Source organism: Ranitomeya variabilis, chromosome 1 (assembly GCF_051348905.1).
Source record: "Ranitomeya variabilis isolate aRanVar5 chromosome 1, aRanVar5.hap1, whole genome shotgun sequence".
Lineage (NCBI taxonomy): Eukaryota > Metazoa > Chordata > Amphibia > Anura > Dendrobatidae > Ranitomeya > Ranitomeya variabilis.
Window position 1 is genome coordinate 3,964,892 of NC_135232.1, and position 15,537 is coordinate 3,980,428.

Consider the following 15,537-nt stretch of genomic DNA (forward strand, 5'->3'; position numbering starts at 1 on the left):
ATGAATTAAACCAAAATAATGACGGAAATCAATAATGAAACATAATCTCATTTTTGCGATTAAGTCCATCCGGAAATCTAGTGCCCAGCATGAAGATCCAGTAAGCTTCTCGGGTGAGTAATGTTCTGTGTAAATCACCCCCACGGTGAGGTTTATTAACCTTCTCAATACCAGAGACTCTGAAAGATGAAATGTCACGTGAATGATGGTCTATAAAATGTTTGGCTGCAGAAGAAATATTGCGGTTAAAATTCCTATCGTTAGAGATATCATGCAAATGCTCAGAAATGCGGGTTTTTAACTTGCGAATAGTGCAGCCGACATAAGATTTATTACAGGTAACACAATCAATCTTGTATATTACAAAACGAGTGTTACAATTAATGAATTTATTTATAAAAAAAGATTTAGAACCTGTATAATCAGTGAAGGATTTAGTAATTAACATTTGTCTGCAAGTAGAACAATTACGGACATTGCACTTGTAGCTACCTTTACAGCTCAGCCATGTGGGTTGCGGTTTCTCTGAAATAAATAAACTGGGTGATAAAATATTCCCAAGAGTGGGTGCTCTCCTAGCTACAACATTGCATCCATCCTGTAGAATTTTAAATAAAATTGGATCTTCATATAAAATTGGAATAAATTTATTAATAAGAGTTTTAGGTTTACTTTTGTTCATAACAAATCTAAAATTTCGTTTCTCGATTTGGAACTGACGGGTGTAGCTAATGAATTGATTTCCACTCAAACTTATTTTAAACCATTAGCAGGGAATTCTATTCTACATGCAAAGAGCAGCCACCCCAGGCACACTGTTCGCTCGGTTCCGGTGGGTGAGTTTATCAGACTGAAGAGAAATTGTAACAACAACAGTTTTTTAAAACAGGATCTTGCCAAGTCTTGTGTTAAATTTAATGAGCGGGGTTATCCCAATTGGATGCTCAACAGAGCTCTCAACATTGCATCTCCTGGTATTTGCTTGAATTCTGACACAATGCATAATCTAGATAATACTTCGAATCATAAAATTAATAGTAATAATGTATCCGGTAATAATTTAGTTCCCAATCAAAAAATTGACAAACCATTTGTTTGTTTACAATATAGTCCTCAATTTTATAAAATTAAAACTCTTATTAATAAATTTATTCCAATTTTATATGAAGATCCAATTTTATTTAAAATTCTACAGGATGGATGCAATGTTGTAGCTAGGAGAGCACCCACTCTTGGGAATATTTTATCACCCAGTTTATTTATTTCAGAGAAACCGCAACCCACATGGCTGAGCTGTAAAGGTAGCTACAAGTGCAATGTCCGTAATTGTTCTACTTGCAGACAAATGTTAATTACTAAATCCTTCACTGATTATACAGGTTCTAAATCTTTTTTTATAAATAAATTCATTAATTGTAACACTCGTTTTGTAATATACAAGATTGATTGTGTTACCTGTAATAAATCTTATGTCGGCTGCACTATTCGCAAGTTAAAAACCCGCATTTCTGAGCATTTGCATGATATCTCTAACGATAGGAATTTTAACCGCAATATTTCTTCTGCAGCCAAACATTTTATAGACCATCATTCACGTGACATTTCATCTTTCAGAGTCTCTGGTATTGAGAAGGTTAATAAACCTCACCGTGGGGGTGATTTACACAGAACATTACTCACCCGAGAAGCTTACTGGATCTTCATGCTGGGCACTAGATTTCCGGATGGACTTAATCGCAAAAATGAGATTATGTTTCATTATTGATTTCCGTCATTATTTTGGTTTAATTCATATTTGTATATATTTATTTCGTATTGTTTTATCTCTATTTTTGTTTTTGTGTTTTTAACATTTCATTCACATATGTTTGGGACCTGTTCATTGATTATACCATGTGCTTGGATCATATCATGTGATCGGCATATGATAATCTCATTGGCTGTCGGGTCCTTAAGTAACGGTGTTTGCATGGGGTTAATTAGCTTGGATAAAGACTGCTTGTCAGTCGAAACGCGTCGCTTACCCTCAGGGGTTTATGGTGGGTCCATGGAGCTTGTACTGCTATTTTAACCATTTGGATTAAAGATTTACATTTTATTAAGAGCAAGCTGGATATTTTGCTTTTTTCTATTTCACCATGTTCATTGGGACTGTTTCCGTGCTTCTCTTCATGATCAGTGAGCTGGCTTCCTAGTTTTTCCTTTCTCCAAAATCTTGAATGCCCTGCACACGAGCAGCAAGCTCATCCACACTAGTAATCAAAGTCTGGACATTCATGTCTGCAGCAAAGCTCCAAGCCACTCAGAGATAAAGGGGAGGAAGAAAGAGTTCTCTAAAGAAAAAAAAAAAAAACAATTTCCTTTCTTATTATCCCACTTCTGTAATGCATTTAAACATTCACCTTTGGCCTGGCATACTGTTATGACCCCAATGGTAGAGGGTCTCAGAAGTGATAACCAAGTCTGCAAACACAAAAAACCAGCTCATAGGGCAGTGGTAACTAGGCTGACCGTATACCTGATCCTAGCACCACAAATAGCAGCAGCCGGTGAACGTACCTACGTTGGTTCTAGACGTCTCGCGCCAGCCGGAGAACTAACTAACCCTAGAAGGGAAAAGATAGACCTTTCTTGCCTCCAGAGAAAAGACCCCAAAAGTTGGATACAAGCCCCCAACAAATAATAACGGTGAGGTAAGAAGAAAAGACAAACGTAAGAATGAACTAGGTTTTTAGCAAAGAGAGGCCCACTGACTAATAGCAGAATATAGGAAGATGACTTATACGGTCAGCAAAAACCCTATCAAAATTTCCACGCTGGATATTCAAGAACCCCCGAACCGTCTAACGGCCCGGGGGGAGAATATCAGCCCCCTAGAGCTTCCAGCAAAATCAGGAATCACATTTAGTACAAGCTGGACAAAAAATAAGAACAATGCAAATAACCAAAAAATAAGGAAGCAGGACTTAGCTTATTTTGCAAGAACCAGGACCAGCAGACAGGAGCAAACAGAAAGGAACTGATTACAACGATGCCAGGCACCAGACTGAAAATCCAGGAAGCTTAAATAGCAACACCCCTGGACTAACGAGCCAGGTGGGAACCAAGCAGAGGAAAGAAACTGTGTCCTGTCGCTAGTGACCACAAGAGGGAGCCAAAAAATCCAATTCACAACAGACGCCATAGTGTTCTCACACAATACCGCCATATAGAGCACACATAATACCGCCATATAGAGCACACATAATACCGCCATATAGAGCACACATAATACCACCATATAGGGCACACATAATACCGCCATATAGAGCACACATAATATCGCCATATAGAGCACACAATACCGACGTATAGAGCACACATAATACTGTCCTATAGTTCTCACATAATACCATCATATAGATCGCAAATAACGATGCCATAGTGTTCTCACATAATACCATCATATAGAGCACACATAATACCGCCATATAGAGCACACATAATATCGCCATATAGATCACTCATAATACCGCCATATAGAGCACACAATACCGACGTATAGAGCACACATAATACTGTCCTATAGTTCTCACATAATACCATCATATAGATCGCAAATAACGACGCCATAGTGTTCTCACATAATGCCACCATATAGATCACATATAATACCGTCACATAGATCACACAATACTTGGCGGCATAATGTGTGATAAAATAATATATATATATATATCTCGGCATAATGTGTGGTCTTTATGGGAGTATTATGTGATAAATATATATATATATATATATATATATATATATATATATATATATATATATATATATATATATATAGCGGCATTATACGTGATCCATATGGTATTGTGCTGCTCTAGGGAGGTCAGAGACGTATGGTGGAAGGAGCAGGGTGACAGGGGCACAGAGTATTTCAGGAGAGCAGTGTACTGATCTATGGGGGGGGAGGGTGTACTCACACGCTCCCAACTGTATACTTAGCCTTTACTGGCTATTAAAATGAGGGACACCCCCCCCAAAAAAAAAGACGCGGAGCCCCCTATAATTAATAACCATCAAATACTATGCAGACAGCTGCGGGCTGACATTAATAGCCTAGGAAGGGGCCATGGATATTGTCCCCCCCCAGGCTACAAACATCAGCTCTCAGCCGCCTTTTACATGCGCCTTTTCTGGCGCTTTACCTGGCAATTTCCACTTGCCCTGTAGCGGTAGCAATTGGGGTTCACATTTGTGGGGTTAATGTCACCTTCATATTGTCCGGTGACATTAAGCCCACGGCTTAGTAATGGAGAGGCGTCTATAAGGCACCCATCCATTACTAATCCTATAATTGTTGCATGGTAAATAAAGACTCGGCCGGAATAAAGTCCTTTATTCATCTTTTTTAAACCATACCGAACGCATAATCCCCGACTCCGTCATCTCCCACAACAAAAATAATAAACCACAATGGGGAAAGACACGCGGGGGGGAGAGGAGTGCATAGGAGAGGATTAGATACTGACTGCTGAGCCGTGTATCTAATCCTGTCCTGTGTGATACTGACTGCTGAGCTGTGTATCTAATCCTCTCCTGTGTGATACTGTCTGCTGAGCCGTGTATCTAATCCTATCCTGTGTGATACTGACTGCTGAGCTGTGTATCTAATCCTATCCTGTGTGATACCGACTGCTGAGCCGTGTATCTAATCCTATCCTGTGTGATACTGACTGCTGAGCTGTGTATCTAATCCTGTCCTGTGTGATACTGACTGCTGAGCTGTGTATCTAATCCTATCCTGTGTGATACCGACTGCTGAGCCGTGTATCTAATCCTATCCTGTGTGATACTGACTGCTGAGCTGTGTATCTAATCCTGTCCTGTGTGATACGACTGCTGAGCCGTGTATCTAATCCTGTCCTGTGTGATACTGACTGCTGAGCCGTGTAATCCTCTCCTGTGTGATACTGACTGCTGAGCCGTGTAATCCTCTCCTGTGTGATACCGACTGCTGAGCCGTGTATCTAATCCTGTCCTGTGATACCGACTGCTGAGCCGTGTATCTAATCCTGTCCTGTGTGATACCGACTGCTGAGCCGTGTATCTAATCCTGTCCTGTGTGATACCGACTGCTGAGCCTTGTATCTAATCCTGTCCTGTGTGATACCGACTGCTGAGCCGTGTATCTAATCCTGTCCTGTGTGATACCGACTGCTGACACAGTACACAGGTCAGGATTAGCTACACAGGACTAGATTAGCTACACAGGACAGAGGTAGCAGTGGTAGGTGTATACAGAGGCAGGTAGCAGTGGTATACAGAGGCAGGTAGCAGTGGTATACAGAGGCAGGTAGCAGTGGTATACAGAGGCAGGTAGCAGTGGTATACAGAGGCAGGTAGCAGTGGTATACAGAGGCAGGTAGCAGTGGTATACAGAGGCAGGTAGCCGTGGTATACAGAGGCAGGTAGCAGTGGTATACAGAGGCAGGTAGCAGTGGTATACAGAGGCAGGTAGCAGTGGTATACAGAGGCAGGTAGCAGTGGTACACAGAGGCAGGTAGCAGTGGTACACAGAGGCAGGTAGCAGTGGTACACAGAGGCAGGTAGCAGTGGTACACAGAGGCAGGTAGCAGTGGTACACAGAGGCAGGTAGCAGTGGTACACAGAGGCAGGTAGCAGTGGTATACAGAGGCAGGTAGCAGTGGTATACAGAGGCAGGTAGCAGTGGTATACAGAGGCAGGTAGCAGTGGTATACAGAGGCAGGTAGCAGTGGTATACAGAGGCAGGTAGCAGTGGTATACAGAGGCAGGTAGCAGTGGTATACAGAGGCAGGTAGCAGTGGTATACAGAGGCAGGTAGCAGTGGTATACAGAGGCAGGTAGCAGTGGTATACAGAGGCAGGTAGCAGTGGTAGGTGGTATATAGGGGCAGGTAGCAGTGGTATATATAGGGGCAGGTAGCAGTGGTATATAGGGGTAGGTGGTATATATAGGGGCAGGTAGCAGTGGTATATAGGGGTAGGTGGTATATATAGGGGCAGGTAGCAGTGGTAGGTGGTATATAGGGGCAGGTAGCAGTGGTATATAGGGGTAGGTGGTATATAGGGGCAGGTAGCAGTGGTAGGTGGTATATAGGGGCAGGTAGCAGTGGTAGGTGGTATATAGGGGCAGGTAGCAGTGGTAGGTGGTATATAGGGGCTGGTAGCAGTGGTAGGTGGTATATAGGGGCAGGTAGCAGTAATATATAGGGGTAGGTGGTATATAGGGGGAGGTAGTGGTAGGTGGTATATAGGGGCAGGTAGCAGTGGTAGGTGGTATATAGGGGCAGGCAGCAGTGGTAGATGCATAAGAAAATAAAAACCCTGTACTTACCTTCCCTCCTCTCCCAGGAAGTGCTGCATCCGGTTCAGGGCAGAGCAGTGTGCTGATCTCCCTGCTGGGCTCTGAACAGGTCGGCAGTGATTGCAGCCTGTAATCTTGTAATGTAATACTAAGTACAGGCTGCAATCACTGCTCCTCGCTGCAGATACTCACCTCGGACCCTCGCTTCCCAGCAGCAGCTTCTCCCTGGCAGCACCTGTCATCGCACGCACTGAGCTGTGTGTGCGATGACAGGGGGAAATAAACAGTGGCCGCGATCTCCTCTCACAGCTGTGACGTACAGCTCAGTGGGCGTGCCCAAGTCACAGCTGAGAGGCGGGAGGAGCGGCCTCAATGAAAGAGATGCGGTCGGAGCCCGACTGTTGGCTCCTATGCCCATGGCTGCCGTAAGTGAGGAGTGCAAGTGTCGTGCCCAGACACTTACACCCACACTAATGAAAATGGCGGCCTCCAGTGGTAAAAGTGAATAAGTAAAAAAGTATGAAAGTAGTACATTTACTTTTGTATTAAAAATAATTGATTATATAATCAATAATTATTAATACAAAAACTAAAATCACGGCACCCTCCCTTTAATCCCAGCTTTCATGCGTCTTGGCAGCTTCCCACCAGTCTCTCGCTCTGCTCCTGGTTGACCTTATGCCGCTCCTGGTGTCGGGGTCGTCACGACAATAACCCTCATTCACCAGTCATTCCAAATTAAAGTATGAGCCGAGCATCTGGTACCAAGTAAGAATGAGTCAGACAGGTAGCTGGTTCAATCTCAGCTAATGCCCGTGCGTCCACACGTGTCTGCAACGGTCACAGCAACTGCGTTTATTTCCAAATACACAGCACTATATTGTTCTAGGAAAAGGAATGCAATAGGCGGGGTTTAAGCAGTATATGTCTAGTATTCAGTCCTTTCTGATTTGTCTTGATGTGTCCTGGCGAATCCTCCTTTCCTCGCATTCCAGAAGTTTCAATTTCAGAAGAAACGATACTTCTTCCCTCAGAAACAAAAACTAGGGTAAAGGTGAATACTGGTCGCCATCTTAAATACAGTTATATCTGCAAGCATAGGAAAAACTTATTGTTTCACAGTATAAAAGTTTGGCAGTACAAAAAGAGTATAAAGATATATATTTTCACCTTGACAATGGTACAATAATGTCAGCAGTTCTTCTTTGTTGGATGGCTTGTGACTATCCATCACCCTCCTGATTACATTCCAGAGGTTTTCAGTGGGTTCAGGTCTGGAGATTGGGCGGCCATGACAGGGGTTTGATGTGGTGGTCTTGTAAAATTTGCCCGAGCTGTATAGGGTATAATGGAGAGTGGTGGTGATATGTAACACACAGGCGCTGTGGCCTCTGGAGCTAATCTCACCGGCCTCATCGCCTCGCACACACCTGGCCTACAGCACTGTTGTCCTCTCCATGCAGGAGGCGGTATCTCACTAACTGTTTGGTGTACGCTCTCTCTTCTCCCTTCTACACAGATGGCGTTCCCATCTCCACTGTTTCCAGGTTTCTTTGAAGAGGGTCCCACTAATCGAGAGGCTGCAGACATCTCATCTGTCCCGGGATGGGGGGAATGTGGCCAAGTGTTGGACACTATCAGAGCCCCCAATAAGGTGAGTGCATGTAGGCTGTCTGCCGGTTTCAGTGCTTTGAGGGTCGTGATCCAGGTGACTGGTTTCTAGTGACTTCCAACCATCCAACATTCAGCATAGTTTCTACCACACTCTACAACTGAATAACAATAATCACATAAATCACCAGATACAGGAGGAATGAGGGCCCTGCTGCTCGCAAGCTTACAATCTATGAGAAAAAGGGGAGACACGAGAGGTGGACGGTAACAATTACTTTCATTGTACGGTCTGGCCATGAATGTAATAAATCGAGTCTTCGTGTAACGCTGCATGAACCGGTCACCAACCAGTGTGTGTAAGAGTACAGACACAGAGGGCTATTAAGTGCATAAAGCGTGTAAGAACAGATGACACGAGGCCCTGGTTTTGAAGAAAATTTTGAATGGGCAACACAGGGTTAGTTAGATAAGTATGTTGATGCAGTAGGCCAGTCTGAAGAAATGCGTGTTTAGGACATGCATAAAACTATGGGTATTGGGGATTAATCGAATTGTCCTGGGTAGTGCATTCCAAAGAATTGGTTCAGCATGCAAGAAGTTCTGGAGACGGGATAGGGAGGCTCAGATTATTGAGGATGATAATTTTAGGTGATTAGCAGAACGGAGGGCATGGGTTAGGTGGGACTGAGAAGAGGGAGGAGATGTAGGGGGTTACTGAACCACGGAGAGCACGGGTAGGGTGGTGGACTGCGACTAGGGTGGAGATGGAGGGCGGTGCTAAACCCTGAAGCACTTTGGGGGTGAGAGTGATGATTTTATATTGAATTCTGGAGTGGATGGTGTGGAGAAACTGGGTCAGTGGGTGCTGTCGTCCGCTGGCCCTGCTGTCTTTAGCAAGACTGCATGGACCAGGCTCATACCACTGAACGCCCGCTCTATCTCCCGGTGGGCAATACACTACACAGACAACACAGGGTTAAGTTTAAACATTGTGGCTATTCTTTATTGAACCATAACACACAATAGTAAACAGAACAATCCCAGCAATTACCCCAACATAGTTCACGTGACAGGGTCTTACTCTTCCCAACGGACAGGGTGTTACTCTTCCGTTGTCTCTCACGAATAATGGTAGATGTTATATCAGAGCTCCCAGGGTCGTACTCTCTATTCCACCTGTGATACACACACAGAGAAGAGTTAACGACAAGCGTAGGGAGATGACCAAGAACTGCCCATAGAGTCCATACAAGGTCCAAAGCCAGTTGACATGAGTCAACACCTGGCTTATCTGACCATCTCCATGAAACCAGGCGACCAGCGGGTCCCAACCCTGGCTTTCTCCAAACATATCCATGGTTCAGAGGTGGTCACTGGATCAGATCTGTGTCCTTCCAACCGGTGCCGAAAACCCTTAGATTGTTTCCTATAGAATCATAGATCAGTGTCCCTCGTGATGGTGCCATGATGAATTGGCTGCTGTCCTTTCTCTTGTCTATTGGGTGGTTTGTAGAATGCCCTGCTGATAGCTCTGTGTTAGGGTACCTTTACACAGTGCAATTTTGATCGCTACGACGGCACGATTTGTGACGTTCCAGCGATGCATTTACGATATCGTTGTGTCTGACACGCTACTGCGATCCGGATCCCCGCTGAGAATCGTACGTCGTAGCAGATCGTTTGAAACTTTCTTTCGTCGTCTAGTGTCCCGCTGTGGCGGCATGATTGCATCGTGTGACACAGGTTGTATACGATGTGCGCACAGTAACCAACGGCTTCTACATCGCAAATACGTCATGAAATTATCGCTCCAGCGCTGTGTATTGCAACGTGTGACCGCAGTCTACGACGCTGGAGCGATAATCATACGACGCTGCAACGTCACGAATCGTGCCGTCGTAGCGATCAAAATTGCACTGTGTAAAGGTACCCTTACTTCAGTCTCCCAGGATGTGATCTGAGTCTTTTTATACCCAAGGCATGTAAGCTATTTTTAGAATTACCCAGGGTCCTTCAGTCCAACATCAAGATAAGGTAAACAATGGTGATGGAATTAAGTAGCACTATTAGCATATCAGCACACATCAATAAACAAAGCTTAACACACCCTATGTACAGTCACTATTACAGACTTACACAGTATGTTAGATAGTATATCAGTTGGCAAGTCTGTCTTCTTGACCCACCAGACATAAACACTTAAATTCACAAGCCAATATACAGATAAAAAGCCAGTTCTTTTGGTTTGCAAAAACATGGTTGTCTGCGAAATTAAGATACAATCTGGTTTCTTCACAGCTGGGTAACCAGTGTAATGACTGGCACAGGGTAGAAGCATCGGTGTAACTATTGATGAGGAATATGATCCTGGCTGCAGCATTCAGGACAGATTGCAGAGGGGAGAGTTTAGTAAGAGGGAGACAGATTAGTAGACAGTTACAATAGTCTAGATGAGAATGAATAAGAGAAACAGAGTTTTTGCAGAGTCAAAAGTAAGAAAAGGTCAAATTCTAGAAATATTTTTGAGGTGCAGATAACCAGAGCGAGCCAGTGATCGGATGTTGGGGGTGAATGAAAGCTCGGAATCAAGTATGACCCCAAGGCAGCGGGCATGTTGCTGGGGAGTAACGGTGGAACCACACACGGAAATGGCAATGTCAGGCAAAGGTAGGTTAGTAGAGGGAGTAAACACAAGGAGTTTGGTTTTTGACAGGTTCAGTTTCAGATAGAGGGAGGACATGATGTTGGAGAGAGCGGAAAGACAATAAAGCAGGCGTGATGTCAGAAGTAGAAGTGTATAATTGGGTGCCATCATCCTAGAGATGGTACTGAAAACTGATTCTACTGATTTTGTCCAATAGAAGCAGTATACAAAGAGAGGAGGAGGGGGCCTAGGACTGGTCCTTGAGGAACCCCAACAGTAAGGGGAAGGAGAGAGGAGCAGGAACCAGCAAAAGCTAGAGTGAAGGAGTGGTCAGAGAGGTAGGAGGAGAACCAGGAGAGAACGGTGTCCTTGAGGCCGATGGAGCGGAGCATAGTGAGGAGGAGCTGATCCAGGAGTGGAGAGATCCAGGAGGATCAGCATGGAGTAGTGACCATTAGATTTAGCTGTTGTTGGATCATTAGAGACTTTAGTGAGGGCAGTTTCAGTAGCGTGGAAAGAGCGGAAACAAGATTGAAGAGGGTCGAGAAGAGTGATCTGAGAGATAGCGGATAAGAGGGGAGTGGATCAGGCGTTCGAGGAGTTTAGAGATGAAGGGAAGATTAGAGACACGTCTATAATTAGCGGCACAGTTTTGGTTGAGGGAGGGTTTAAGTAATGGATGTATGATGCTTAAATGAGGAGGGAAAAATACCGGTAGAGAGAGAGAGAGGGGTTGAATATTTTTGTTAGGTGAGAGGTGACAGCTGGGGAAAGGGACTGGAGAAGATGTGAAGAAATAGGGTCACTGGTGCAAGTGGTCGGGCGAGAAGATGCAAGGAGCCTGAGTCGTCTTCTGTGACTTGTTCAAAGTCAGAGAGTGAACTAGATGCAGTGGGGGAGGGGAGGACAGTGCATGGTATGAAGGGATTGGAAGATAATTTCCTGTCTGATATAGTCAGTTTTTCTTTTTTGAAGTAATTGGCCAGATCGTCAGCTCGGAGATCTGTGGTTGGGGCCTGCACTCTTGGAATGAGTAAGGAATGAAAAGTGTCAAAGAGACGTTTAGGGTTATTGGACAGCGAGGTGATGAGGGTGTTGAAATAGGTTTGTTTGGAGAGGTGAAGGGCAGAGTTGTATGTTTTAAGCATAAACTTATAATGGATGAAATCTTTGGGTAGATTAGATTTTCTCCACAGACGTTCGGCGCACCTGGAGCACCGCTGCAGGAAACGTGTTTGCAGCGTGTGCCACGGTTGTCTCCGTCTGTGCCGAGTTGTTCTATGTATAGGAGGTGCAGCTTCATCCAGGGCACGTTGCAGGGATTCATTGTAATGCTTCAGGGCATGATAGGGAGGAGATAGGGGCCAGTGATGACTGCAAGTTCTTCATAAGTTTCTGGGTGTTAATGGCCTGTGTATTTCTATATGTGTGGAAAGTGGGGGTGGCCTCAGCGGGATGACCGTTACTGACAGAGAATGAAAGAAGGTTGTGGTCAGAGAGCGGGAGAGGGGAGTTTGTGAAATCATCCACTGAGCAAAGTCGGGAGAGGGCCAGGTCCAGGAAGTTTCCATATTCATGCGTAGGAGAGTTAGTAAGCTGTGAAAAGCCGAAGGAGGAGGTTAGAGATAAAAGGTGAGCGGCAGATGAGGAGAGGGGAAAACCAACGGGGATGGTAAAGTCTCCTATGATGAGGGTGGGGATGTCACAGGAAGAAAGTGTGGAAGCCAGGTGACAAAGTGATCCAGGAACTGACAGGAGGGGCCCGGAGGAAGATACACCACCACCACTCCCATGGAGAAGGGGATGTAGAGTCTGACATTGTGTACCTCAAAAGGAGGGAAGATAAGTGAGGATACTTGGGGGATAACCTGAAAGGTACATTTGGTTGATAGAAGCCGACCAACGCCTCCACATGGTCTGTTCAATCTTGGAGTATAAGGGTCTGTTTCCACGTTCAGTGTTCACTGCGGATTAGACACTGCTTACAGCTGCAGCGTCCAGATGCTACAGCAGAGTGGAGGGTAATTTATGAAATCCCATCTCCACTATGTGAGCAGGGACGCCTATGGCTTCCCTGCGTATCCGGACATGCGGCGCATCTTTCTAGACCTCAGCATGTCTATTTATCTTGCGGAGACGTTCAGTTCAATGAACACATGCGGAATGACCGCTTTGGACGGAGCTGCATCCGAAGCGCTGCCAATCTGGACTGGAAACATATCTTAAGAGAAATGTAGGCCACCGTATAAGTGAGCAGCGGAGGTGTCTGCTGGATCCAAGATTCAGTAAGAGCCAGAAGGCTAAGAGAATCAGAGAGGAAGAAGTCAGGGATGAAGGAGAGTTTATTACACACTGAGTGAGAATTCCAGAGGGCACAAGTAAGAGACAGAAGGCATGCAGACAATATTAACCCCCGGAGCTTTTTTCAGTTTTGCATTTTCGTTTTTCACTTCCCCCCCCCCCCCTTCCCAAAGCCATAACTTTTTTTATTTTTCTATCAATATGGCCATGTGAGGGATTATTTTTTGCGGGATGAGTTGTACTTTTGAACGACGCCATTGGTTTTACCATGTCATGTACTAGCAAATGGGAAAAAAAATTCCAAGTGTGGTGAAATTGCCAAAAAAAGTGCAGTCCCACACTTGTTTTTTGTTTGGCTTTTTTGCTAGGTTTACTAAATGCTAAAACTGAGCTGCCATTATGATTCTCCAGGTCATTACGAGTTCATAGACACCTAACATGACTAGGTTATTTTTTATCTAAGTGGTGAAAAACAATTCCAAACTTTGCTTAAAAAAGAAAATGCGTAATATTCCGATACCCGTAGCGTCTCCATTTTTCATGATCTGGGGTCGAGTGAGGGCTTATTTTTTGCGCGCCGAGCTGACGTTTTTAACCCCTTAAGCCCGTATGACGTACTATACCGTCGAGGTGGGGTGGGCCTTAATTCCCGGTGACGGGATAGTACGTCATACGCGATCGGCCGCGCTCACGGGGGGAGCGCGGCCGATCGCGGGCGGGTGTCAGCTGCCTATCGCAGCTGACATCCGGCACTATGTGCCAGGAGCGGTCACGGACCGCCCCCGGCACATTAACCCCCGGCACACCACGATCAAACATGATCGCGGTGTACCGGCGGTACAGGGAAGCATCGCGCAGGGAGGGGGCTCCCTGCGTGCTTCCCTGAGACGATCGGTACAAGGTGATGTACTCACCTCGTACCGAACGTCTTCTCCCTGCAGACCCCGGATCCAAAATGGCCGAGGGGCTGTATCCGGGTCCTGCAGGGAGCACTTCCGGGTCGGAGCAGGCTGCAGATGAAAGCTGCAGCCTGCTCCGATGAAAGTATGATCGCAGATATGATAGAGTGCTGTGCACACTATCAGATCTGCGATCTGTGATGTCCCCCCCTGGGACAAAGTAAAAAAGTAAAAAAAAAAATTTCCACATGTGTAAAAAAAAAAAAAAAAAAATTCCTAAATAAATAATAATAAAAAAAAAAATATTATTCCCATAAATACATTTCTTTATCTACAAAAACAAACAAAAACAATAAAAGTACACATATTTAGTATCGCCGCGTCCGTAACGACCCAACCTATAAAACTGCCCCACTAGTTAACCCCTTCAGTAAACACCGTAAGAAAAAAAAAAAAAAAAACGAGGCAAAAAACAACGCTTTATTACCATACCGCCGAACAAAAAGTGGAATAACACGCGATCAAAAAGACGGATATAAATAACCATGGTACCGCTGAAAACGTCATCTTGTCCCGCAAAAAACGAGCCGCCATACAGCATCATCAGCAAAAAAATAAAAAAGTTATAGTCCTCAGAATAAAGCGATGCCAAAATAATTATTTTTTCTATAAAATAGTTTTTATCGTATAAAAGCGTCAAAACATAAAAAAATGGTATAAATGAGGTATCGCTGTAATCGTACTGACCCGACGAATAAAACTGCTTTATCAATTTTACCAAGCGCAGAACGGTATAAACGCCTCCCCCAAAAGAAATTCATGAATAGCTGGTTTTTGGTTATTCTGCCTCACAAAAATCGGAATAAAAAGTGATAAAAAATGGTCACGTGTCCGAAAATGTTACCAATAAAAACGTCAACTCGTCCCGCAAAAAACAAGACCTCACATGACTCTGTGGAGCAAAATGTGGAAAAATTATAGCTCTCAAAATGTGGAGACGCAAAAACTTTTTTGCTATAAAAAGCGTCTTTTAGTCTGGTTTCACACTTGCGTTTTTATCTGCATGCGTTTTTTTAAAAAACCGCATGTGTGAAAAAATGCATGTAAACGCGGTAAAACGCATGCGTTTTTATAGAAAAACACAAGAAAACAAGAAAAAAACCCTAACCCTACCCCTAACCTGAAATACGTGGCACTGAAATACGTGGCACTGAAATATACGTTTATATACGTATATAAGTGCCACGATATTTCAGTGGCCACGATATTTCAGTGGCCACGTATTTAAGTGCCACGTATTTAAGTGCCACGTATTTAAGTGCCACGTATTTAAGTGCCACGTATTTAAGTGCCACGTATTTAAGTGCCACGTATTTAAGTGCCACGTATTTAAGTGCCACGTATTTACGTGCCACGTATTTACGTGCCACGTATTTTTCAGTGCCTGAAATACGTGGCACTGAAATACGTGGCACTGAAATACGTGGCACTGAAATATCGTGGCACTGAAATATCGTGGCACTGAAATACGTGGCACTTAAATACGTGGCACTTAAATACGTGGCACTTAAATACGTGGCACTTAAATACGTGGCACTTAAATACGTGGCACTTAAATACGTGGCACTTAAATACGTGGCACTTAAATACGTGGCACTTAAATACGTGGCACTTATATACGTGGCACTTATATACGTGGCACTTATGACTGTCAGAAAATGTTCAGTAAACGGTTAGGGGTGAGGTTAG

At 44.3% G+C, this 15,537-nt stretch overlaps 1 protein-coding gene across 9 annotated transcripts in view; it reads left to right on the forward strand.

Annotated features, from left to right (window-relative positions):
- Positions 1 to 15,537, forward strand: part of TAF1C (TATA-box binding protein associated factor, RNA polymerase I subunit C) — a 275,709-nt gene that overhangs the window by 14,358 nt on the left and 245,814 nt on the right. For 8 of the 9 annotated variants that reach the window (XM_077281264.1, XM_077281266.1, XM_077281270.1 and 5 more), the window contains one exon: positions 7,850 to 7,984. The exons of the other annotated variant lie outside the window; for it this stretch is intronic. In XM_077281264.1, coding sequence (XP_077137379.1) covers positions 7,850 to 7,984 — 135 coding nt within the window. The remainder of the gene's footprint in view (positions 1 to 7,849; positions 7,985 to 15,537) is intronic. 9 annotated transcript variants of the gene reach the window in all.